At 38.0% G+C, this 28,000-nt stretch overlaps 1 protein-coding gene across 1 annotated transcript in view; it reads left to right on the top strand.

The window, feature by feature from the left end:
• The window catches only part of TPK1 (thiamin pyrophosphokinase 1), a 190,160-nt gene that overhangs the window by 23,653 nt on the left and 138,507 nt on the right, over positions 1 to 28,000 (top strand). Inside the window, exon 5 of the mRNA XM_014308281.2 lies at positions 9,678 to 9,750. Within this exon, the coding sequence (XP_014163756.1) occupies positions 9,678 to 9,750 (73 nt within the window). The remainder of the gene's footprint in view (positions 1 to 9,677; positions 9,751 to 28,000) is intronic.

The following is a 28,000-nucleotide window of genomic DNA, read 5'->3' as shown; positions in this document are numbered from 1 at the left end:
AAGCATGTTCAATAACTATACAAAATCAACTTTGCCTTTCAATAATTGTGTTGTAATCAGATGTTCTGGTTTTCTCCTAAAGACATTTTCTATGAGTAGGTGTTCTTTAAACAAATTTTTATATGACAATTCATTTTTCATGGCATCCAACTCATAGGTAAGTGTAGAGGTATCTCTTTTGTGGCCACAAAACAGAATATCCATCTATAAAAGGATGTGTATGTGAAAATCAGAAAAGAAAATGCGGGCCCAAACAGAGGAAGTCTATATTAGACTTTTGAAAACCTGAAGATTTCCTCTTGTTTGCTTGAAACAAGTTGCCCAGTAAGAGGATCAATCTCTTCTCATTGTACTCATGACTCCTCGTGTGGAAAGGGCTCTAGAGGATTTCTGCTGCAAGCTACTTATTTCAGTTTGTAGTTTCTAGAGGCAAAGGACTTCTTCCAAGCTCAACTTCCCCTGCAAAGATGTTCTTCCCTGGTTTTCTAAGTATGTAAATAGATGCTAAACTCAGAGCAGGTACTTAAGGTACTCCAGTGAGAGTAAGAAAAGTAATGGAAGCAGGGAAATCCCAGTGACCATCTTTCACATGTAACTTCTTCCTGTTTGATTGTGCTTGACTTTTGAGTGTTTTAGTGGTGTGAAAGTTCACAGAAAGGACACCTAGAGTTTAAATACCAGTCGATCAAACTGACTTTTGAAATTGTATAGTTCAGTTTTCAAGCCACACTGAAGATATTGTTAGTAACTCTCTGATTAGGTGGAAAATTATAATATGCATGTTTCTAGCATTTCTGGGAAAGAAGAGGAATTGTTTATCTTGCCTTGGAAAAGTCTGTTGCCTTGTAGCAGCAACATCTAGCTTGGATGGTGCTCCATGAAGCCCTGAGCCTCCTGTGGCTTCTAGTGCCATCTTTCTGATACTAGTTTCTAAATCTGTGTAGTTTGTGACTGCCCTAAGTTTACCACATTTTAGGTCACATCCTTTTGATTCTTCATGCACAGTATAAAATGTTAATAAACAATTTACATTTCTTTAATGTAATGGCTACTTTTTCTCAATTTTTTGAGCATATTCTGCCATCTGATGCTTTGACATGAAGAAGGAAAACTGTTTCCAGGGTCTTGTCAGCCTCTGTCTTCTCAGTGAGTCAGATACCCTCACCTGTCAGAGGCTGCAGTGCTTATCTTCTCCCCCCTTTCTCTGGCTTTGAGTCCTAGAAGACTGGAGTCTGGCACTTCTAGACAAGTATTTATGCTTTGCTTGCATTCAAAATCATGTGCTTGTGGGTGACTCATGCTGAGGCACTGCAGCATTTTTTGCCCCTGCATTACTGTGCATCCCTGAGCCATGGTGCCCTATGCAAGGATGAAAACTCACAGCTCAGCTTCCCTTTTTAAAATTCCTTTTGCCAAGGATCCAACAAGAAGGTATGATGCTTGAGCCTGTGCAATGCTGAGTTGTGCTGAATAGCTTCAGCTTTAATTTGCTCTAAGATCATGTATTGCCATCAGCTATCCTTTATTTTAAGGAATACTTCAATCTATGAGTTAAATAAACAAAACCCCAGGTATTTAGCAGCAGTCCCTGGGAGTTGCTTGTTCTGAGCATACTGAGTTTTTCACTAAGTACATGTACTTACCTGAACACAGGAGGATGTTCAGCATCATGGCAAACAAGTGAGTAGTTCTTAAACCTCATAGCATGACTTATTTTCATACTGTATCAACAGCAACTGAAGAAAAGCTTCAAATATTGACTATTAAAAAGAAAATTGCAACAGTTATAGCTATCATTAGCTCTCATCTTTGTCACGGAGGGACGAGGTTTTGAGGCAGGGTGTAAGCTTCTTTGGATTTGTAATGATAATGGGAGAAAGTTGGCTCTCTCATCTGGAAGATGTCCCCCTGATGTGTGCTTTGCATAGCAGTTTAAGCTGAAGAGAATATGTTCTTCAATTTATTTTAGATACTTTTTTTTATTATTTGCAAGGTGACACTGCATACCAGACAAGCATAAATGAAGGCATTGTTGCCTTCACATCTTCACACACTTTTATCTTTTTCTTTAAACCGTAGGGTTTGCAAATGAAATAATACATACATACTCTTTAACACTAAGCTCTTTAAAAAGTAAGGAAAAAAAAGAGGCTGTTTTTCAAGGTTGCCTAATATTCCAAGTACTTTTAACCCCATAACTATCTGACTGTAATATGCAGATATGCTAACAGTCTGTGCAAAGAGTTTAGGTTATCTGTGTATAGTTTGATGTAGGCATACATTTGCTTTCTTTGTTAATTTGTTAAGTGTTTACAGTGCTGGTGTTGTACCCTCTCCCTTTTTTTTTTTTTTTTTTTAAGTCTTATTAAATCGCATCTGGATTTATTGTGGTGTGTTGTTTGGGAATTGTTTTGTGAAGTAATTGCATAATGAACATTAGGGTTTATTAAAGCCTTTGAAGAAGGTGTGAGAAACGGTTGGGGTTTTTTTAATTGATGTTGTTTTTTCTCTCCGAATTCATACAGAACTAGCACATCATTGTCAGTGACACCCTACTACAAACATTGTATAGTGATAAGGGAGGTTTGGGAGATTGAAAGAGCGGTGATGGGTGTGACGGTGTTCACAGGGGTTCTTGGATGAGGGAAGAGACGAAAGATCTGACTCCATGTTTCAGAAGGCTGATTTATTATTTTATTATATTGGTTTGGGAAGACAGGAGTCTGCTAAAGAAGGCAGGAACTTCTCCTGAAATGGAGAATGTAAACCCTCCCCACTCTTCTGAATTGCAATAATTTTAAATTAAGGGGCTCTCAGGCAAAGATTTGGGAGCAGGAAATAACAGTTCTTTAATGGGGAGAGAAAAAAAAAATAAACAATGCAGTCCACTAGAACAACACTGACAGAGTCAGAACTCAACTTGACACCTTGTCGGCCAGGGTGTTGGTGGTAGTCTGATTGAAAATGTGGCTGCAGTCCTCTGAAGTATCAGGTGTGGTTCTGTTGGAGCAAGGAGGATCTGTAGAGAAGGATGTAGTCTTCTTCTGAAGATCCAGGAGGAAAAGGCAGCTGCTGCTCCTTTGGGGAATCTCGTGGAGAAAAGCTGTGTTGGAGTGTCATAATCTCGGACTGTATCCGGGCAGCAGTGCTTGGCTCCTCCCTCTGGGCGGAGCATCTCACAATGGGATGTTATAGTTCTTATCAGTCATGCACTGATATTCAATAGCCTGTTATCAGCAGAGGTCCCCTCCCGAGGAAGGTGTGAATGTGGTCACTCAAAGAGAGAGATAAGGCAAACTGCTCACTTGACAAGCCATACAGATGGTAATGGAAAACATCTTGCATGCAATCTTCAACATATATATATTACATTAAAACTGTACTAAATGAATAGAAGAAAAGGCTTCATCAGAAGGCTAGCTAAGAATAGAATCTGAAAGAATGATAACAAAAGCTTCTGTCTCAGACAGAGAGTCCGAGACAGCTGGACTGTGATTGGCCATTAATTACAAACAAACCAACATGAGACCAATCACAGATCCACCTGTTGCATTCCACAGCAGCAGATAGCCATTGTTTACATTTTGTTCCTGAGGCCTCTCAGCTTCTCAGGAGGAAAAATCCTAAGGAAAGGATTTTTCATGAAAAGATGTCTGAGACAATGGGAACCATGGAGTCAGAAAAAATGTAAGCTTACTGTCTTCAAGAGAGTCTTGTTTGGGAGGTAGAGGGTGGACAAGCTAAGGACTGGGGTTTAGCTGTTTTTTAAAGCCTCGTTATAATAATAGGTTATGGAATCATTTGTGTCATCTGTTCATGATCTATCAAACCAAAATTCTTATCTATGGTCAGTTTGAATTGATTAATTGTATTGGTATTTTAGTGTTGGGCTTCTGAGCTGCAGGTGTGACCCTTTCTTGTGGTAACCTTGCAGATAATGCAGGAAGGTATTTATAGGTTGAATAGGCATTAACTCTGAATATATCTCACTATCTGACATTTCTCCTTTACCCAGGAACTCACCTCTGTGCAGCTACTTGGAGCATCCAAATATGCTGCTCTGAGACAATATATAAAAGGCACCTGCTTGTGCTGTACATGTCTCTGAGAGTTAAAAAGGCACTTTGATCTTCACAGCAGATAATAGTATACTTTTGACAGATTTAAACAGACTTAACACCTTTCTGATGAGAACAGCCCTCACTTACTCTTTCTGTCAGGACATCAGGAGGGCAAGCTGAAAGTGCACCTTAACAGTTAGCAAATATAGAGTTGAGGCCATTAACTTTTATTTGTTGGTTTTTTTTTTTTTTTTTTTTTTTTTTTGTTAAACTGTGATTTTAATGCTTATACTGAAGTAGTGCTAGAGAGTTTTATCTTCTGTATTCCCAAGTACTAGATGCTTACAAAAATCAGAGCTGACTTTGCTTCATGTTCAGTCTGCAGCATTTTATCCTCACTGGTTTTTATTCCACAGGGATGTAGCTTGTGTGTGCCTATCAGTCCAGCGTAAAAGACACCCATTTTCAAATTTATTTTCAGTAGTGAAGAAAAAATATAGGGAACCCACTCTGTGCCCTCAGATGATACAACTGGGAACACATGGTTTGTCTGCATGGGATTATTTTCTGTGCTGTAGCTGAAGGAATAAAAGGGTGTGCAGATACTGCCTTTAAATGCTCATGTTTCTGATGTTAACATTTGTTTAAAAAAGGTTAATTGCATGCAATTATGTGCTAAAGGAGCTGCATCACAAGAAAAGTCAATAGTACTGGGAAACTGTAACTTTGAATTAATGATAGAGCTGAGCAGTTATGCCCAAGCATTTTATTTAAGAAGGCAGCATGGGTTTTTTGGTATAAACTGCTACAGTGTGATCATTTTGTGTGGGTTTTTTGTGGTGCTTTTTTTTATTTTTCATAACTGTGTGAAAATGCATATTTTACACTTCACACTGAATTCTTAAAATGAGTGAATAAAGAAGCAAACATTCTGATGTTTTAAATTTAACACTAGTGTTAAATATGTTAAATGTTAGTGTTCATTAGTGCTGAATCTCTAAAAACAATATTGCTGTGTCTATTAGATGTATTACTTGAAGGAAAAAGGAACAGTTGTGCCTGTTTGCAGAACCTCAGAGTATAATAGCTTTTATTTATTTTGTAATCTGTCTAGGATAAGAATCAATTGCTGCTTTATGGTACTGGTGACTAAAAATTTACTGGGGTAAATGGAAACTATGTCAAACTTGCTGGAATCTCTTTTCTTTTTTTTCCCTGTGTTTTCCAGCCCAGGGTCCTGGGAGTTCATAAAACTGTTCAGTCAACATTCAGCCTTTATCCAATTTGTATAAATCATCTAGCAGGTATCCATCTCCAAACTGCTGAGAAATAGTGTTGTTCTTCCTTCCTAAGCTAGGTAAACTTTTAAAGGTTTCATGTGGAAACTATAGGGGTTTTATGTAAAAGAAGTTAGGTAAAAGATAAGCAGCCTGGCATGGAAGCACCTTTGGGTCCTTACCTGAAAGTAATCCTGGACCTCGTGACTCCATACTCATTTTAGATGGATGCAGTATGATTTTAAAATACCCTGATGAGGAAAAAAAAAAGGCAAGTCCAAAGAACAACAGAAAGCACATGCCTAAATCCAAACAGAATAAACCCCTCAACATGCAGAAAAACCAAAAGAGATTGAAAAGAGTGAGAAAAACTCCAGCTGGCCCAATCCTCTGAAGATTTTTTGTTGCCCAGTGGCCTGGTGTTATGCTTCTTGGCAGCTCTAGAAAAGACTTCATAGACTAAGCTGATCTCACATGAATTTTGTACTTTCAGTCCCATTAGGATTAAGGATTTGGCTCACTCCTGATAAATGTCAATATAAAGCAGCAGAGAATCAAGCCAGCTGAGCTGGTCATGACCTTATATGCATAGTGATAATTAATAGCTAATGAGACTGATAAAATATAGTTCTGAAATGCAGTGGACTGCATCATCAAGACTGTTTAGAAATTAAAATTTTAAATTGCACTAGGAATTAAAGACATATTTTGCCATCATGGGCGAAAAGTTAAACTCCTTCACTAAAGGATGTGTGTCAGATATGTCACTGAAATATGTAATCTTAAATACAGTTATGCATCAGAATAAGAATTATTCATTAATTTTAGTTCAGAGGGCAGGAAACATGGGTTAGACTAATATAATACCTGGTTTTAATCTGTACTTTAATAAGGGCAGCTGTTTTCACTTTTACGGAGAGGCTTTTCTTGTTACTTTTCTCCTGACATAATTTCTTCCACTCAAATAGAAGTAAGCTTGATGTGTGATTCTCCCAAGCCTGTTCTCCTGCACCTGAGTCTGTACTCAGGAGTAAATACAAAACTATATGAAAGCAAACAAATGAAACCAAATCATTACAAAATATTCTTGAGTTACTTTAGTATGACGTTTTTTCCAAAGAACTCTCTCTCAACTATTTCCCCTATTTCTATATCAGTGCTAATCTCTGAGGTTAGTCAGTCAAGAAGAATTCTTCACACTATGAACTTCGTTCACTTGTGTACGTTGGAAAGAGCTTTGACTCAAATCTGCTCACCTGGATCAAGAAATTTGTTCCACAGAACTCAAAAAGGACTGTGTCAAATGCAGCCTTTGACTCTATACTGAATGTTGCCTTACTTTTGTGTCCTAGTTGAGACAGAGACAATACAAAGCAACACACTCCATTTTCAGAAGGCTTCAAATCTGTTTTTGTTATAGCATGGATGGCAGCTGTTTTCACTTTTACGGAGAGGCTTTTCTTGTTACTTTTCTCCTGACATAATTTCTTCCACTCAAATAGAAGTAAGCTTGATGTGTGATTCTCCCAAGCCTGTTCTCCTGCACCTGAGTCTGTACTCAGGAGTAAATACAAAACTATATGAAAGCAAACAAATGAAACCAAATCATTACAAAATATTCTTGAGTTACTTTAGTATGACGTTTTTTCCAAAGAACTCTCTCTCAACTATTTCCCCTATTTCTATATCAGTGCTAATCTCTGAGGTTAGTCAGTCAAGAAGAATTCTTCACACTATGAACTTCGTTCACTTGTGTACGTTGGAAAGAGCTTTGACTCAAATCTGCTCACCTGGATCAAGAAATTTGTTCCACAGAACTCAAAAAGGACTGTGTCAAATGCAGCCTTTGACTCTATACTGAATGTTGCCTTACTTTTGTGTCCTAGTTGAGACAGAGACAATACAAAGCAACACACTCCATTTTCAGAAGGCTTCAAATCTGTTTTTGTTATAGCATGGATGCTTTTTATACATTCTTACACAACTCATAATTTTCCACTTCACTCATTGGTCACAGGAGACAAACAAATTGCTCATTGGAATAGGAAGTTGCAGGTTTCTCTTATTTATCCTTGTTTCTTTCTTGGTTTCTATGTCAACGACCTTGGTAGAGAATTCTTTCAGGGGTAAACGTGAATCCTCTTATCAAAATTCTCTCTGTAAAAACTGTAAAACCTCTTCCACACTTCCTAGTTTGCATAGTCAATGAGCTACAAAGAGCAGCCATCCTCTCTCTGAAGACAAAGCAGACATATTTTTTCATGTCTGTGAGGCAGACAGTGGAGTTGATATTTACTAATTTTTTTTTAATTCATCAGGCATGACTTTCTGAACTTTCCTTGTTTCTGGTGTTTCTAAAAGGGAAGGAGAAAAGAAGAAGGAATTCTTCTCTTCATGATCATTAATGGGAGGCTTAGACGTCTTGAAGTCCCCAGCCACAATTCCTTATTTTGTAGCTGCTGTAGAGAGGGGAAAAAAAAAAAAGAAAGACACTTTTAGATTTATGTGTGGCATTTTCAGTAAGATAAACATCTTTTTCATCACAGTGGATGTCTATGTCATGCCAAGCTGGCATTCCATGACAACTGGATGCTGTTCTTCCTGCCCAACCTGCTGGAACACCTCCGGGGCTTGCAGTCAGGGCCACCACTGAAATGCCTAGAGTGAATTTACTTTCCATGGCTCTGTTTCAATCGGGAATAAATAATTATAAAATAGCAAATTGAAAGAGAATACCCGCAAGTTTTTAGGCTTGTATTCAGTAAATATTTCATTAGGGAACTCATGGAAAGGTAATAAACAACTATTTAATTGAAAATGTGATATTTTTGTACCTTGGAAAGGTCAGTCTTTACAATGAAGGAGCAAACCTAATTTTCTGTTTAGTTTTGAATCCTACTGATTCATATGAAACAGCACTGAAGCATTTGCATTTCTCCTACTTGATTCCTGTGTCCTCAGTCAAACCCAGTGCAGCAGGGACTGCCCTTCTCACTGCAGTGGGTGTTGGACCATCACTTCTGGAGGGATTATTTTTAGAACATTTCCTTTTATAACAACCTTAGTAATGTTGGAGAGCAGGGAATTTGAAATGCCATAGTTGCACATGAGCTAACTCACAGCACTTGTACTTACCAGCTTCTACTGGAGCAACTTTCAGTTTTCAAAGAAAACCAGTGGTTGCCAGTGACCACATGTCTCTTTTGAAATCTCTGAATGGACACAGAACATGAGATTTTTATAAGTTTTACTGATATGAGGAGTTTCTTGACCCTGCAGCATTCTTCTGAAATCATATGGCAGAAAAAATATGTCCCAATATACTCTGCTCAATTCCTTGTAACACAGTTTAAACTGGAAACTAATTTGCTTACTTTGCCCCTTGTAAAGTATGGTAGCCATGGAGTTAACTAAAATCACAGCTTTACTTTCAGAACTCAGTGCAGCCTTATCTATTGAAACAGTTGAAACACTCTCTCACCTGTCAGCTGCTTCTTAAAACTCAAGAAATCGTGCAAGATGGAAAGCTGTGTTGAGTGTTTTGGGGGCATTGATATTCTTCCAAAATATATTCTTACACTGTTCTTTCTATAGCACAGGGGAAGTTTCATTAGGAATTTGACACGAAATTATGCAATAAATATTTTTAAGCATTCTACAATGAAAAAGCTACATGTGGCAAAATAAGATAAATATCACAAAATTATTTCTATGTGCTTTGCAGCAATATTACTGTACAGATGATGGTTAGGAGCTGAAATTAAGTTCATGTGAGTTAAAAATCACTGAGCATTTGGCTTCCATATTTTGGGTTTATTTTTAATAATTGAGAAGAGTAGAAATGAGATGACATCACTAACAACTAAAATACAAATCCTTGAAACATTTATGGCATACCAGCTGTCCAAGAAGCATCATCATCATCATCTTCTGACAAATGATATCCTCTGAGGCTTGATATCCTTAGATATGCTATTTCAAACACTTTGCTGACTGAATGATACATTTGAAAGATATTTGAAAGTTGTCTTTCTAGGACCAGGCAAATACAAGTCTTACTGACCCAGAGAGATATATAAGCATCTAAGAGAGATATATAAGCATCTAAGTAATGTGCAGCTCCCTCAGCAAAGGGACAATAGATTTACCAGTTTTACATTTTGTTTTGTTACCTTTTTTTGTATCACCTCACGTCACCTTGTTTGAACACGCCTTTAAGGAACTCATATTCCTTTACGAAGATTAATGCTTGTAGCCCATAGTACTCTTGAGAAAATAAGTATTAAATATAGTAAGATGGATTAATTTTTCATTTCACTGCTCATTGCTTTCCTTTCAGCTTCTTGCCTGATTACATCAGTGGTGATTTTGATTCCATTCAGCCTGAAGTCAAGGAGTACTACAAGGTCAAGGTAAATTAAATCCCTTTGAGTTTTGCTGTGATAGAGCATTTTAAGATCCAAGCCATTAGTGCTCCAGTTGGTCATGAAGTGATTCTGGCTTTACTGCTTCCTTTGAAGCTTCAGTTGTAAACACCTGAGAAGCTCAGAAGTTGTGCTTTGTGGTACTGTACTAAAATAAACACAGGCGGTGCAGTACTGCCAGAATCCTGGGTGAGTTTTCATAGTATCAGGTGATGAAATAGACCATATTGTGGTAGAGATTACAGCATTTAGAAACTAGGATAAAACTTCCTGAAAAATCTGTGACTTCTTCTGCATGGTGAGATACAGAGAAATAAAGATTAACTTACCATCATTCCTACCTGGTGGATATCCACATACTTTCTAGAGAGAGTTTCTCGGTGTGCTATTTGTAGGATATGACTTTACCTTTTTAGAGGAAAGCTGCAGATGGAGAAATCTGTCTCTTTCCTCACCCACTGAAGCACTGAATTACAGTCAACTACTGCTACACTGGTGGAGTGCACCCCTTAATGAGTTATTGGATTAATTCCTGCTTGTGTTAATTTATTTCCAGTGAGCAGCATAAATGTAAACTCACTTTTCTCAGGTCTTAGGGCTCAAAGTTCTGCCTTTACCTGACTCTTTGATACTTAACACTTCACCTGCCTGCTTGTTTAGGCTTTTGTGATGAGCACAGTTCTTCACCCTAGCATCTTGGACAGCAGGCTTCTGCAAATTCAGAGATTACCTTGACTGCAGCTTACCTTTTCAGCAGGCTGCAGTTGCAAGAGCAATGTTTGATGCTTCTGAAGTAGTTGACTTAATCTGCTGCTAATTCATATATAAGAATGAAATTTCCCTAAAATCTTCCCTGGTGGACTTGGGATCAAATGGTTAGAACAAAAGGTTTCAAACTGTGAGGGGAGGGCTGGAGTAGTGTGTAGAGCAGGGTTATATATTCTCTCTCTGGGCACTGTGGGGTTTTATTTCCATATTCTACCCCATTTTTTAGGATGGAGAAATGAGTGATGGCTGTTCACCTTTAGGAGAACCACTCAAGACAAATGCTCAGGAATCTAAATTACAGCTTGGGAAGTGAAAATAAGATAAAAAGCTTTGAGTTAATAGTATTCACTACAGACTGAAAATTCATGATCTGTGAATAAATGAATTCAAGAAGTATTTGGACAACAGTCTTGGGCACATGGTGTGACTCTTAGGGATGATGCTGTGCAGGGCTCGGAGTTGGACTCACTGATCCTTGTGGGTCCCTTCCAACTCAGCTTCTTCTGTGATTCTGTGAGTCTGCAAAAGGGGAAACTGCAAAATGCTCTACTCTGTTTGGCATGGACATTGGCCAGCCCCAGTACCAGCACATGCTGGGAGATGGACAGATGGAGAGCAGCCCTGGGGAGAAGGACCTGGGGGTGCTGCTGGATGAGAGGCAGGACATGACCCAGCCATGGGCACTCCCAGCCCAGAGACACAAACGTGTCCTGGGCTGCCTCCAAAGCAGCGTGGCCAGAAGGGTGAGGGAGGGGATTCTGCCCCTCTGCTCCTCTCTGGTGAGACCCCACCTGCAGGGCTGCATCCAGCTCTGGGGTCCACAACATGGACCTGCTGGAGTAAGTCCAGAGGAGGACACCAAGATGATTAGTGGGGTGAAGGGAACAGGAGATGAGGAAGGGCTGAGAGAATTGGGATGGTTAAGCCTGGAAAATAGAAGGCTTCAGATAGACCTAATTGCAAACTTTTAGTATCTGAAGGGAGCATAAAAGAAAGATGGAGACTTTTTACAAGAGTATATAGTGACAGGAGTAGTGGGAATGGCTTCAAATTGATAATAGGTTTAGATTAGATATTAGGAAGAGTTTCTTTATTGTGAGGGTGGTAAGACACTGGAAGAGGTTGCCCAGGGAAGCTGTGGTTGCCCCACCCTTGCCAGTGTTCAAGGCCAGCTTGGATGGGACTCTGAGCAACCTGGTCTAATGGAAGGTGTCCCTGCCCATGGAACTTGATGTTCTTTAGGGTTTCTTCCAATCTGAACCATTCTATGATTCTGCAATTAATGCTTATATGGAACAGCATGCTGGTAGGTAGGTAATTCCTACCAAAGAATGCAAATTAAGGATCATTCAACAGGGAGAGGGGAGATGGAAGAGGTAGGAGGTGGAAGAATACAGTAGGTATTACCCTTTTCCAGAGGGATTACTTTTCTGGCCATAGCATCCTTTTTGTCAGCTTAGTTGCATCTTACTGGTGATGCACAGTTTATATCTTCTCTGTGAACACATAGTGGATCTTTCTGCTTCATACAGAGTTAATACATCTGAGCAAGGACTGAGCTGATAGGTTGTAAAGAAAGAAGTAATTAATGAGGATTGTAAAGGTGTAACTAACAGCATCATCTAACCTAGGAATCCTTGCCTGGGGTCTTCATACAAGACTTAGGAGAACGCAGATAGATTTTAGAATTTTAAGTTTGGGTGTACATGGTAGGAAAAAATAATTTTTTGCATTTTTAAATTAACTTCCCATAGTCAGAAAATTAGAATGGTAAATATGGATGAATGTCTAAGGAGATCTTTAACAAAAATGTAATAGAACACAGAAACTGGAGAGAGGTATATATTTCTTTTCTTGTAAAGCATCTTGTTCATTAAAGCATCCTCTGTAGTCCAGACAATTTCCAAAGTCCCTGTCTTTTGGAAATGCTGTATGTGTACATAATATATGTGACCCAAAATATATTAGCACTGCTTAAAACAGGCTATGAGAGACCTTCAGCTGAATAGATCAGTGTAGCACCATTGACTTTAGGGAAGCATCATGTTGTCAATTAGTGTTGCTTCCCATACCATCCTTCCTTAGCCATGTGCAGATTACACCCACAGACCTAGAGGCCGCTATCATTAGATAATATTACTGTATTGTTTCAAGTATTCTCTTTTATAATTTTATAAAGGCTACCTATATTGGCAGAAATTAATACATTGTGATATTTTCCACCTATCTGAAGATATCCTGCCACTGCTTAAGAGTTACTTTTTCGTAGTAAGGCTTATGGATGTTAATTGCTGAGCTATAAAACATAATCATGTGCAAGGGTTTGTGTCAAAGACAGCCCAGTGTAGTGCTGGGTAAGTAGTGGGGTGTATTAAACTCAGTGCACCAAACAAATGGCTGTGGGAAGAATTGTCTATAGCAGTTATGTCATCATCACGACACAGCAACAGCCTGACTCCTCATCACACCAGCTTCATGCCAGGATGTTGCTTCTGGACTTGGAAGTTTTTCTACCTCATTTAGATGATGAAAGCAAGGAGATTTTTGTCACTACAGGAAGACATGACATACAGATTCCCAAAGCTAAGGGGTTTTACTGAATGGGCTATATTTAAGCCAGCTGTTCTGGTGTTTTTATTTGAGTAGGGATTACAAGACAAGTGTTTCCATATTCCCTTTAGGAGGACAATCACTATTGTATTGGGGAATCTTACTTAAACAAAGTTCATAAGCATGAAGCAAATAAATCCATTTTATCTCTGTGAGGTGTAGTATACCATAGTGAAGAGGCCTAAAGGCAAAAGTTCTGTTTTGGAAAGTAACTGTGTAACAGACTTCTGAGTGGGATGTGTAAGTGAGGAGTTAGGCATTCCTTTTGGGAGAGAATAAGTAAGCGTGTGTCAGAGGTTATTCAGCATTACATTTTCTGCGGTCTTGGTTTTGCCTCATTGGCTTGTCAAGAATGTACTTGTAGTCTTTTATTAAAATTTATTAAAATATTAGAGATTATTTCCCCCTTTTCTTAAAGTTAAATAATGCTAAAACTGGATAAAACTGCACCACATCTGAAAATGAAATGTCATATTTAAAATTTCTTTTTAAAATCATATTGCACTATAAATGAAAGCTCAAGAATAGCAATTTAGTGTTCTTTATTCTGTGTATTTTCTGTCATTGTTAAAATAGAAATTGAGAAGAGGTTTTGAACTCTCATGATAAATATGCATGTTCATGTGATCCCATAATAGATACACTGGCATTCTTTCTCTGTACAGTCTGAAGTGCATTGGAAATGACAATGCACAAAGCAGGGGGGATTTGTGGTGATATTTCTGTCATTGGAGTTTCATCATTTTCTTGCTTTAGCTGAACATTGCTTTGAAGTTAAAGCAGCCATTTGTATTGTTATGCCTCAAACAAGGTTCTGTTTCTGAAGTCTTAAGTCCAGAGACATTATCTAAAATTACACCAAATCTGTACTTACACCGAGAAGCAGCAGGTTGAATCCAATGTTCTTTGAAATCCAGGCTATGCTATTTATTAAAAATCCAGTTTGGCTTTCCCACCAAGCAAACTTCATGTGCCTTGAAAGGCTGCTGCAGACTTAGCAGGCTCTACTTCAGATCTGTAATTAAATGCTGTGAGTTTATTTACAAATCCACTTATTTTCCTATTCTTTTTTTCTTTTTAAGTCCCGTAGAGCTGCTTATTTTTGCAGGCAGTACTGCAGCTGTAGCACTTTCTCTTTCCAATTTTCATTTCCAGGGCTAATGGTTATCAGGGCTGTAAAAAGGTTTAATAGATAGGGTGTGGGTATTGTATTTTTGTTCTTCGATGATGCACCTATAATTAGATTTACAAAATGTATTGGTAACACTGATGTAGTGCTTTTATGTCTCTCTAACTTCTACACTTTCTGGATGAACTGCACGTTTTAGGCCATGTTTCCTGCTTGCTTTCCAAGGCCAAACATTTTAATAATTTTATGAAATCACAGTGTTAATTGATTTGCCTGAGTTATATCAATATAGTTTAAAACAAAGAAAACCATTAAGTTTTTATATGCCTATTATTTTAATTTATCATTTATCCTTGAATGTTACATTTTTTTCTAGTGCTAATTTTTAATACAAGATGAGACTTTCAATATTAAAATGCTTGACTCATTTACAGCATTCTTGTTAGACTGAACAGTTATCTAAGAAAAACATGGGGTTTTTTAAGGCCTGGTTCCTTTGTGAAATGTTTTAAGGTTTCAGAAGGAATTCTAAAATTTGTGCAAGTGGATCTGAAACAATTCAGTCTTACTGTTGTATTGGCTACTTCTGCTTGACATTCACTACTTAAGCTTCCAAGCAATCCCTTGGTTAATATGTTCTGCTGACAACATTTTTGACAAGTATAAAAAGTGCTGTGTATATAGTATATATGCTTTTATATATATATATAAAGTGTTTATAAATATATATTAAGTATATATTATACATATATATGTATTATATATACATATATTTATATGTATTTTATGTGTATGTATATATTATATACATATATATTATATGTATATATATTTTATATATATACTTTTATATATATGTATATATATACACTTTTGACAAGTATAAAAAGCATCATCTGCTTCTGATGTGTTGAGGGTGCCTAGTGCCACCTGGACTTAGATCCAAGTTGTAGGTTTTTTCTCTGATGTACATTTATTGAAAGAGTCTTAGTGTCTTAATATAGATAGAGGTTCATCAAATCAAAATTATTTATAAATCTGGTATGGTCCTGCTATTAATAGTTCAAACTGTACATTAATGGATATGCAATTTAAGATTTCAGACTGGAAGCTTTCTGGATGCCTTAGTCATGTAATTATTCAACAGGAGCTTTCACAAATGGTTCCATTCTTGAATAGTATGTCAGAGGTCTTGTCAAGATTGTTTTCAAGTGACTTGTCTAGGTGAGTCTGGTTATGCAGATTTCTTATTCATGCTAAATGAAAGTAACCATATCTCAGTGTTCCAGATATGTCATAAATTTGTACGAGATTCTGTGCTTGGTGCCGCTTTTGTAAAGGTGAACATGACAGACAGTCACACTAGGTCAGATCAAAGGTTCATTCAACTGGGCCAGAACAGAATAATGTTGAAAGCAAAAATATGCACAGTGGGGCTTCTTTGATACAGTTTTTCATCATGCTCTAATGTATTGCTTAAAGATTTCCTACATCTTTGTGTTTAATAGCGTCATAGATTGATTTAATTTTCCCCAAAATTAGTCTACTCCCTTTTCTTCACATTACATTGATGAGAATGCAAGTATCCACCAAAAAAAAAAAACCCAAAAACCAAATCAAAACAAAAAAAAAAACCAACCAAACAAAAAAACCCTTGGCAATGTGTTCCCCATTTTGTTTGCAGTCAAGAAAAATCTGTCTTTTGGATGTTTTTTTGGCTTGGAGCTTTACTTTTTGATAGTTATATTTGAGTGTCCTGAATTCTTGTATTGTGATAAAGAGTGGATGGATATACGTCAGCCACCTTTTCAGTGCAGTTCTGCTTGTATTGGAATCATTGTCCCTAGTGACTAGCATTCCCATCGGTATGTAGGGGTGTGTGCACAACTAAGCCAGTGAAATACGGCATATGCCATCAAATTTACAGCCTAAAATTAAGTACAGACTGTACAGATGTTTTATGTCCTGCTGAGTTAATATATGTAAAATGTCTACAAAGTCCTGTTGAAAAGAATTTTTCTTAAAGCAAAGGATTTCAGAACTCTGAGCTTGCACTGAGCTGTTCTTTATGTGTCTTTAAAAACAATCTCCAAAAAATGTCTGTCCAGTTCTAGATCAGTCTTTATGCTTTCACTAAAGTAGCAGCTTACAGACAGCAGTATCTGTTTAAATGCAGATGAGATTTGGGAGGAGGGGGTGGGGAAGTCAAAATAAATTTAATTATGCAGGCCTGTATCTTTCTAAGTAATGTGTGTTCTTTCTATCTGAGCTCCACATCACTTCTTTTGAACCTGAAGAAACAGCTGAGTCCTGCTTCTGTTGTAAGATGTAATATCAGCGAGATTCTCATGGTTTTGAGGTCATTGACAGCTACTATATATGTTTATTAGAGCCTGAGTCAGTCCCTAATTTACACAGGAGATTTGAGAATTTAATTTGGCTAAGTTCTCACTCCTTAAAAAAAGTATCACTCTATTTTCCTTTGCAGTATTTTGCAGCTTGTAATTTAGCTTTTGGATACAGTATATAGAAATTAAGAGATCAAACTTTTATTTGAGATGGTTTGTCTTTCTTTTGCTTAGGTTTGAAATGACAATTATTTCCTCATTAGAAGTTGCTTGCTTTCTTCTTGCAAGTGCTTTAGCTGGAGCTCAACGGCTTCACAGTAGAATATGGAAGAAAACTGTGCACCATATAACAAAAATGATGGTGGTGGTATTTTAGTCTTGCATCCAATTTCAGTTTAATATTATGTTGCAGTATCAGATTTATTTCTCCCTTCCATTGGTTATGGCCCGAGGAAGGGAAAGGGTAGAATCTATATTGCATTAGACATTTGAGTTACTTTCAAGAGTTTTAAAAAATTTAATCTGGTGTTAATCTTTGAAAGAAGTCATTATTCTGATCTGTCACCCTGTGATGGAGAAAATACCAGAAAAGCTTAAAAAATTGAAATGCATTGAATAAACTTCATTTCCAGTGCAAGGAATAAAAAAGGTATTTAAAACAATGACAGCTTAATCTGGAAAAGAAAATTGAGCAGTTATTTTGTGATTAAGCCTCTTCACACAAAAAAGACAACTTTGATATGGTACTAGAGGCTCAAGACTCAGATTACAGGTCATTTTAGATGTAAATGGGATTTATACATACTTTTTTTTTTTTAGAGAATTTAAGAGAAAATTGTTCCCAGAACACAGGGCTCAGTGCCCTTGCCTATGGACTCCTAATTAGAACAGACTCCAGCCAAGCTGCAGAACCCACAACCTCATAGCTCATCAAATATTGCTGCAAGCTCAAGTTCAGCCCAAATCTCCTGTGGGATTTATGAGCTTGATTCTGTTGTGTGGCAGTTCATGAGCCAGCCAAAGCACAAGTCTGGCCAGAAACAGGTACTCAAACATGATCATTAACCCAGAAAAGTGATGCCTAAAATCCTGATGTTACCATTTTTAAGTATTTTTAGAAGCAGCTTGTCAGCCTGTGCAAATGATTCCATTGTGCATCTTGTCAAAGAGCAGTCAGCTCTCATTTCAGAAGCAGAGTGAAACGATGCAATCTGTTGCTCATTTTGAAATAGGAAGGTTTGTGAGTGGGCTGGAGGACAAGGAGGAGGAAGAGGAGGAGGAATGCTTCTGACATGCTTTGAGGGACCTGTAGTAAACATGGTGGAGAGTGAGTTCCCTTGCTTTAAAAGGAGTGTGTGGGCTACTCAGGATCATTCTCCCTCACATCCAGACTCCAGAGGCAGATTCACCAAGGCCACCATAGCCTTTGCTTCTTCATCTTTGATACAATTATGAACTTTAAAAGGCTCAATAAATTGGGACACATGAGCCAGGGATGGCATGTCTTAACTTTCCATGAGGTTGCCCAAGTGGTGCTTGTACTTCACATACAGAAATACAGTTACAAAACCTCAAGGATGACAGTCCAGCTGGAATAAGGTTGGATTTGTTCTGTTTGTGTTCACTCCGAAGACGAGTGCTCTACCAGCCACCAAATGCAAAAGAAAGAAAATTATGTGTATTGTCAAAGTAGAGAAGTGCTTTGTAGCTTTCCAGTGAGACAAAGAATAAGCTAAAACTGCCAAATTTGCACTTGCACTTGGTGTTAGTTCACCAAGCCATGGAAGTTTAAGGTTAGTTATAAACCAAGACAGAGGTAGAGTCCAACAGGAAAATTCAAGTGTGGCTTAATGGAGCACAGATAGTTATTTTTACTAATTGAATTTTGGGTTGGTCAAAAACATTCAAAATACAAGGTCTGTTTTATAGCTGCATTCAGTGCAAGATGGTAAAAGTTACATTCAGATATACCAGGAAGGAATTTAATTAAGATGTAATTTTTAAAAGAAGATATTAGTGGCAGAGAAATGCCATTACAGGGGGTGGAGGGGAAGGAAAGAACTTCAGTTCTGGCAGCTTTAATTACAGCTGGGCAGGGAAATTTCTACAAATTGGAGTATTTCTCATACTTACCTTTTGTGGTACTTTCTCCTTATATTTTTCTGACTGTAATATACTTTTTTGGCCCCTTGCTGTTTTCCCTGTCATCAATTCACACATATTCCAGCTTAAAAATATGTTTGGCCTGATCTTGGACAGGGGTGGGGAGAAGTTTTCAAATACTTTTTGTAATTTGTTGTGTTTGGACAAGCCAACTCCTCCTCTCTCCAGGCAGGTACAGATTCAAGCACAGGCTTTTCCTTTACTTACTGAGTTTCTTTATGCATCAGTCCTTGTGCCACCCTCATTGAACTGCCCTGGCTGTGGTTTACAGCCCTGGGCTGTGCACAGTGACTGCCAAAGACCCACAATCCAGGAACAGTTAGAAACAGTCCAGCCGAAAGAGACAGCCTTCCCCTCTAATTTTACAATTTCTGTGAATTTTCATATATCCTGAAATGCAAATAGCTCACTGTGGCCAGACTCAGCTTCTTTCCGCTTTGCTCCCCTTCTGTAGAAGAGCACCCTTCTAGCTGTGAACCATCAGAGTTTCAGTGCCTTAAATGCAAAACAACCTTCTTGCTTCACTGGACAGTCTTTCCAAACCCTTTTTCATCAAAAATAGTTGTTTTCTTCCAATTGACTGCAGTTTGTGATGAAGTGTTGATTGTGGTCCTTAGCATCAGGCTTCCAGATAAAGTGCAATGCCATGCAGCAGTGTCCTGGTGTGAAGTGCTGTTCCCATCCAAGTCATGCCAGTTCTCTGACTGTGGCAGGATTTTCAGGATGGATCCTCCCCAAGCCAGCCATATGCAGAGAGAAGGCCAAAAGCCATAGTGAGATCTCAGATCATCTCTTAGAGTTAATAAAAGGAGGTAATTGACAAAATTTCAACTGATTTAGGAGAAATTATTTAAGACAGATTTATGACAAATGGTGAGGCTTTCAGGATTTTGTACAGGGAAATAGGTTACACAGCTTTAAGAGTGAAAGTCAGTGATTCTCCAGTGGTTGTGTCCTCCTGGACAGAATACAGGACAGCCCTGTGTAATGTTTTGATGTGCCAGTGCCGTGTCTGAATGCCTTTGCAGATGTGCACTTTGAGCAGATTCATAGGGTGAGAATGAAAGTGACATGAAAGAGAATAATTGCATTTGACATTTTTTGACAAGTTCTTCTTAAACATGGTTCTATATAGTGTGAAAAATGTAAGTGTGGGTTGACAGCTATAGATGCTTTGGGATAACAAAGAACTCCCTGTGGCAGGAGGAAAGTGTGGTGGATGGTTGGATTTGGGAATGAAATAGTATGAAAAGTTTAAGGTCCCTTAGGGAGCACTATTTATCACTTTTTATGTACTTTTAGTGGCAAACTGAAGATGTTTTGAAGGGTTAGGATATATATGATATGGTTTGATAAATTCTGGTAAAATTTATAAAGATTAGTTGTCCTCATATCATATAACTGGTGTTTACACTGCCTGTCTTTTAGTTAAATTCACTTTTAAAGAAGTTGCACAAAAGGTACTGTAAGGTCCAATGCCTTCCAATCCTGTTATCTGTTCATAGATTGACTATTTCTTTTCACTACAGGCCATCCCACTCTCCTGTCTTTTATTTTCTCACTATTTCTAGTGATTCACTAGTTTAAAATAATGGATCTTGAAACCTCTTGCTGAGAGTTTAGTCTGAGGTATGAATAGAGTAAAAGCATTAGAGCTGGACAAAAAAATCTGAATTAAAACATGACAGGAGAGCCAGACTTTGAAATTGCACCCTCAAAAATGTATTTGTGTAATAATGAGTGGAGCAGTACACAAACATGCTTTCTAAAGTCCTAGTTCACTGCATCCTTGAAAATTGTATTGACAAGGCCATGAAATCCCAGACATTTCAAGCCCAAATTGTGTGCCTGAGAATAGGGAGCCCAACTTTGCTCTTTGATGATTCAGTGGAAGGGTGTTTAGGATGCAGTTAAGCAGGACTGCTGGCAGCAAGTGTGATGAGACAGAAGGTCTCTTCCAGTTGCTGTGTTGGCAGATAAGACAGTTGTTGAAGTCTGCTTGTCAGACACTTGTGTGAGTATCTGATTTAGGAACATACAGTGCCATCTACCTACTTTTCAGCAGTTAATAAATATGTAGCAACTACCTCTTGTATTACTATCACAAATTTAAAACAACAAGCCTGATTTGAAAGATAAAACCACAGGTTTTATATTTCACTAAATTCATACATTTCTCTTGAAAAGCAGACTTAATTGAAATTAATAATGTGCCACTTTCTTGATAAATTTGTCAGTTTGGTTTAAAATCATAGTAAATAAAATCAAAGTAAATAAAAAAGCTTTTTAAAATATGAACTGCTGAAAGTTAAGGGGAACAGACAAAACTGGCCTCCTTGCTCAGCATTTGAATATAGAGTAAGCTAAAGAAACTTTTGTTGAGGGATTACTGTAGAGTCAATTTTTTATTATTATTATTATTATTTTATTGTAGCCATTTAACTTCAGTTCCATGCTTAGATTTGAAAAAAGTAAAATTGTTTATTTTCTCTTTCAGTGTATCAATAAAAATGAGTTATGAGATGATGATAAAGTACTTGGTGATGAGAAGTGATCAACATTATCTCTATCTCCAGAGTTCAACCAGTAAATCAGTTATTTTTTTTAATGCAAAATGTGGTTAGATAAGCATATTTGTGTCTCTGTAGTGTATTTATGTCTCTGTAGGATATAAAATTGCTTTATTTAGTAAAGGGTAAAGACCCAAACTGGGGGCCAGAGCATGGAACAGAGGGAAGACAATAATATGTGGATTGGAGTGGTAGTTGGTCAATATATGTAACCCAGCTAGAAAATTGCATGAAGTCAGCAAGGATTAACTGCAATGCTTTGTTGACTATTGTACAAGAAACTTGGCAGCAAAGTAGAAGTACTAAGCCAATTATTATGCTATGCAGATAGATTTTTACATCTTTACTGGAAATACGGTGAAGTGGCAGGCAAGGATTAAATAGAGATATTACGTTATTAAAAAGAAAAGAAGGTTAATGGGAAATTACTTTGCATGTTTATGATGGACTAAAAATCAGGTCAGCTGGTTTGAACTCATGTTTATGGGCATGAGGGGAAAAAATGCAATTTAAATTGTAAAACCCAGGTATACCTGATTGGTGGATGGCAGGTAATATTTCAGCATGCAGTCTCTGAAGAAATGAGATTATGTAGTATTTTCAGTATTGTTCTGGTAAACCGTAAAACATTTCTGTTACATTTGGGGACCAAAGTAATTTCTGGACAGAATGATAAGAAGTTGGTTTGTGAACTGTGGAGATGAACAGTAAGTCTGTGAGGTCTGTGCTGTACTTCAGTTTTGGGGGTTTATTTATAAATCTTATGTAAGTGTATTTCAAAAGGAAAATGCCTTGAGGAGTTGAAAACAGAAGGCCATCTGTAGAGGAGCTTTAGCACTAAACAGAAAGAAGGCAAATTTTCATTCCTTTTGTCTTAACAACTTCTACTTGGAACTAGTTTGTAAGGAAAAGGTAAAAGACAAGGAAGACTTCCAATATAACCATGTGAACTCTGAAAGGAAAGTAAGTGTGAAGCATGGAAGAGGAGGAGGGATGATGAGGAAAAATACAGGTGAATTAGAGCTCTTTTCTGTCAGCTTCACGTGTAGCAATGGGTACTCCAGTTACCTAGAAGATGCAGAAAGATGAAGTCAAACTGACTCACGAGGACAGCATGGTTATTGAAGATAACTCCATGGCAAAACAAAACCTATCTAAAGCTTTGGGAAAGAGGACAAGAGGGGAAGTCAGGGAAAACTAAAATCTAACTAACCAAAATCTTTAACTGCTTTTAAAAATAGGAAATAGTGATTGTGGCATTTTATTTTGATTTCAATTTCCATCTGAAAGCAGCTTGATTTAAAAAAAACAAACAAACAAAAAACCAAAACAAAAACAAAACGCACTCCAAAAACTGAGAAGCATTATTCATCGTTTTCTAAAAGAATAAAAATATGCATAAAATTAATAAACTGACTAAAGCGTATTTAGACAAAGTTTTCTGGGAAGGTAAATGTGTCATTTAAGAATAATAACAAAATTGGTTTTTTGGGGTTGAGCTCATGCTGAGTACCTACTGAGAAAAAGCTTTTCTTTTAGAAGATACTTTTTTGTTTTCCTTTTTGGATGATCAGTTTAGATACTGCTGTAAACTTGATGAAGCCAGCTCGACTCTGAACAAAGAACCCAGGCATATGGTTCTCAAGTTGTAACTCTAATCATTAGACATAAAGAGCACAGGTGATTGTTTTGTTTGTTTCCTTTTTAAATCTGTTTAATCTGCAATAATAGATAGTCTAGAAGCAAGACTGGATTTTACAATCATTGGGTTATGATTGTTTTTAATAGCCAGTTTAATGTGACCTGATGTGATTTGCATCTGTTGTAGAAAGAGCTTGTATTTCATATTAATGACTTCATTGGTAAATTTGACAATTGATAGACTAAATCTTGTTTAAAAATATGGTATAAGAATCGGCCTAAATCAAATCTTGCTACCAATGTTCCTTCTTCAGTACTGGCATATTGAGTTGATTGTTGCCACTAATACTGTTTTTTCCCCCAAATCAAGGCCTCTTGAGAGTTCCAAATGAAGAGTTCCTCTCCAAAGGAAGAGTTTCACAAGGGCATGTATTGACAGGACAAGAGAAATGGCTTTAAAGAGGGCAGGTTTAGATTAGATATTGGGAAGAAATTATTTTCTGTGAAGGTGGTGAAGCACTGGGATAGTTTGTCCAAAGAAGCTGTGGATGTGCCATCCCTGAAGGTGTTAAAGGTCAGGTTAGATGAGCATATGAGCAATCTGCTGTAATGGAAGGTGTCCCTGCCTGTGGCAGAGGGGTTGGCACTTGATGGTCACTAAGGTCCTTTCCAACCCAAACCATATTATGATTCTCTTGGTGATTTTTAAGGAATACAGCAAAAACTAAACATAATAGGGGAAAAGAAATATGTCCTAATTTTTTACATAAACATATATCTGATTCATAGATTGAGATCTTAGGCATTGTTTTCTATATATTCAATAAACTGAAATTTTTAAATTTTACACTATTTTTTCTTTTTAATAATTGGTTCTGCATTTTCCAAACTGCTGCTGATATGCGCATTGCAAGATATAACATTATATTTTTCAAGGAAAATAAGAATCTTCATATTTACAGAGCTGAAGCTTGCTTTTCACTTAGCTGTATGTACCAATCCGCTGAGCAATTATTACAGTGAATGTGTTCTTTTCAGAGGAACTTCTAACAGTTGTGCCTTTGAACTACAAAAAGTACAAACAAAATTTCAGATCAAATCTCCTGTTTGACCTCCAGACAAACCAGCCACTACATTTCATGCAAATGTTAGGTAAGAAATTCAGACAATCCATCATACAGGACAGTCCACAGATACGTTAATCTGATTATTCTAGATAGGTATCCAGAGCAGACTGTACTCAAAATTAAGTGGAGGTGCATCTTTGGTGTAAACAGATGCAGATTTTTATCTGCTCTCTTGTGTCCTTCTATATCAAGCAGCTTCCACATCAAACATCCAGTTTGTGGTTATGGAGTGGGTTACAAGCCTGTAGTTGTGACTGATATTTAATGCTATTTATAATTGATGTTAACTTTTCTCCACTGTAGAAACACAATGCAAAAAGAGTGAATTAGTTTTCTTTAATTAAGGCAGGACTTGCTTAAAGAGTGGTCAGGAGGATAAGAAAGACAATGACAGAAATACTGATTTTTTTTTTCCCTTTGGTTTCTTTTTATTTCTACCCAATCAAATATAAAGTTTCCTTGCCATGCTGGTTCCAGAACCAAGTCAGTCTGATGTATCTGGTTTCTGGCTGAATTGCAGGTTGCAGTGCTCCTGGATAAATTCCCTCAAAGACACTGCAATGTTTTGTCTTTCCTCCTGACTCATCTTCTGCTGCCAGCACAGGCTTCCTTTCCAACTCTGAGGCCACCTTGATGAGGTCTCCCCTGGGATGTCTTTATCCTGATTGACCTGAATGCCTCTGCAGCATGACCCTGGTGCTTCCTACCCTGAGAATGACACAAAGGTCTCTGGAACACTGAGCTGTCATGGAGGGATCACTGCTTGTCTGCTTAGGTTTCACTTGTCATGGGCTGATAACTCGTAGGCTTGGAATTATCAATAAAGGAAAAAACCCTTAAAAGCTGCCTGAGAAATACACAGAATGTTTAGAATTCAAAGTACTTCTAGAGCATTCCCATGCCCTTGACAATTAGTTGCTATATGAAATTATAGCATAATGTAATTATTCCAATAGTCATCTTTATCACTCTGTATTATGGAAAGTAATAAAATCTGCTGTGTCTAATTTTTCATCCGGAAAAGCCATCTCTGTAAGTGAACTACTGAGAAGAAAAGCTACTGTTGTACTACAATCAGGCAGTGTTTATGCTCCCTGCCCCCTGCCTCCCTTGAGTGGTACTAATAGCTTACTTAAAAGTAGGTGCTTGATTTAATCTTGTCAGTGCTATTTTGCATCTCTGTACAGAAGAAGGATGGTTCAAGAAAAATCAGTAACAGAGGAAGGGATGGTGTTAGTTTAGGGATTAGGCACAGTTAATGGAAATGGCATAGTGCAGATTCTCACTAGCATTTCGGTTTATCAGAGATGCCTTGCAAAAAACCTTTGCCCAACATTCCAAGGCCAATTTATTAACTCACTGATCCATGTCCATGTGTTTCTGAATACTTTGTTTCCCTCATCTCTTTTGCTTTATTGATTTCACTCTGCATCCTGCACTTTAGGAGTCAAATATTTGATGTTTTTGTAATCATTTGTGGTGTCACAGTACCTGTAAGCCCTGTTTGTTTAGGTTTTATTCCCTGCCTCTCCCCTCTTCCTCACTCATATAGGTGAAGGCTCTGGCTTCGAGCACAAGACGGTTTGTGAAGAGGTTTACAAAGGCTGGTCAGGCACTCTGCCTTCCCTGTATTGTTACCATTTGTTTGCCTCATTGAGTGTTTCTTAAGATTCAATTCACACATTGATGTTCTTTCAGAGTCGCTGGACTAACTGAGTAAAGGACATCCTAAGGGCTCATGTGGAGTGTAACTGTCTATATGTCTCTTCCCTTCCCCCCTCCTCGCACTGGCATGTACAGGCTCAGTACTGGACTAAACAGCATCTGGCTCAGTCTACTCCATCCACGTGTCTCTTCTTAAGCCAAGCCAGAGGTTTGGGGCATCTTCCAAGTGTTAAAAAAACATGGTCTTGTTTCAGAGCTTGTTGTGAGGATGGGTGACTCTTCTGCTGTCAGGGCCAGAGCAACCTGGGAAACCAGGTTATCCCAGTTGCTTGTTGGGCCAAGAGGCACCAACATGGGAAATTCAGAAAGGTGTCTGGAAGGACAGCTTTCAGCTGGAAGCTAGAGCAGAGAATGGATGTCATTGCAATGATGTTTTAATTATAATTATAATTACACGTCAATATCTTAAATTAGATTCCAGGTTTCATTTTGCATTAAAAAACACAGCATTGGTTTTATTCTTTTTAAAGCTCATAAAGCATCAGCAACTGAAAGCACAGCTACAAAGACAGTGTAAGGAACTTTTAGCTGAGTTTGTGTTTTGTTCCAGTACAGGGACATGAAAATCTAAAGGAGGATGACAGTTGCATTTTTCTGTGAGGACCCTTGGTAAGGAATTGTTACTTGGTAACAAAGTTTCTTTCCTCTTTTCTCCTGGTTTGTTTTGAATGAGAATCAAATTTTGCTCTTTTGCCCTTTGTGTAAGGCCAACTCTGACTTTCAGGTTATATTTGTGTAAAAATTGTAGGAAGAAAGGATGCTTTGGAGCGCAGTTATTGTTATAAATTATTAAGATCCGTAGCCAATTTATAAAAAATCGACAAAGATTTATTAAGTCAATTAACAAAAAAATAGAATTTTTGATAAAAGCAAAAATCAACCACAGCCAAGACAGCATCTGCCCTGGACACAGATGCTGGGTGCCCTTAGGTTCCTGCTGACAGAGTGACAGCATTCCCCCGAAGGTACACCCCAAGTGCTCACAGGAGCTAGTTTATATACAGTTTATTTTGCCTAAGGCAGAGATGACCACATATTTCTTTGTGTCTCTTTACATGTAAAGTTGGATCTATACGTGTCTAGAAGCAGACAAAGTCCGAACTCAGACAAATGTCTGAGTACCCAGGCAGAAGATGTATATTTCTCGAGTGTGTAGACTTAATCCTTTCCAGGTGCAGGTCTTGCGAGGAGCTTCTTCAAGACATTCCATTCCGGGAAGGTCCAGATGATATCTTCTCATGCATGGTGCCGCAGGAAAACCCCTTCTGATGGTCTGAGCCAGTCTCATTCAGGCTGTCCGGGAAGGGGTTACCATATGCATAACTCTGTCCTCAGTCAGGAAGGCTGCAGGCCTTATTCATAAGGTAACTGGCTTGATGTTATCTTTAGTGTTGTCCGGGAACTGGTTAGAATGTGAATAAAATGCAGTTCCCGGCTGGAGTAGTCACCAGCATAGGGTTTGATGTCTCCTAATATTTTATATATACTTATTTCTAACTTTACAGCATGAATTAATCTACCAGATATATATAACAGTTATTGACAAAGGGGCTGGCCTTTTCCACAGCATGGCTGGGGCACTAAAGTACTGCCATTGGATACTGTCTGCAGCAGCCCATGACCAAAAGGTTTAGGCAGAGAAACTGTGAAAACAACTGCTCACTTTGAAAATTTAAAGAGGTTTATTAAGCCTTAACAAAAATACAACCAAGGACTACATAAGGAAAAAGCTGCCGCACTGGGAGCTGCCCATGTGATACCACATGGCCAGTTCATCTTCAACATGATGTTCAGTCTTTTATACCCCTGGGGTTGCATCAGCCAGCCCTGGCCCCTCCCAAAGTCTGTCAGTCAGCTCTTCTTTGCCATTTATCGGTGCAGACTGCTTGCTTGTAACTTGATTGGAGCTCAGGTGTTGCCATGCCACACCCCCTAAGCACCAAGCTTTTCCATTCCCAACTGCCCCAGGTAAGGGACGCGTGTGCAGCCTTTTCTCTACCTGTCCTAGGCAACACCAGCTGTCTGATGGCAACAATACAGGGGGGAAAGGGAACTATGGGGAGAACAGAGGACATCTAAACTACAATAACATAACTATACACCAATAAAGCTTTTTTTTAATATTCGCACAATAGTTATCTTTTAATTGCGAGAGCC

The sequence above is a fragment of the Geospiza fortis genome, unplaced genomic scaffold, assembly GCF_000277835.1.
Source record: "Geospiza fortis unplaced genomic scaffold, GeoFor_1.0 scaffold120, whole genome shotgun sequence".
Taxonomy (NCBI): Eukaryota; Metazoa; Chordata; class Aves; order Passeriformes; family Thraupidae; genus Geospiza; species Geospiza fortis.
This window is presented reverse-complemented; position numbering and strand designations above follow the sequence as displayed.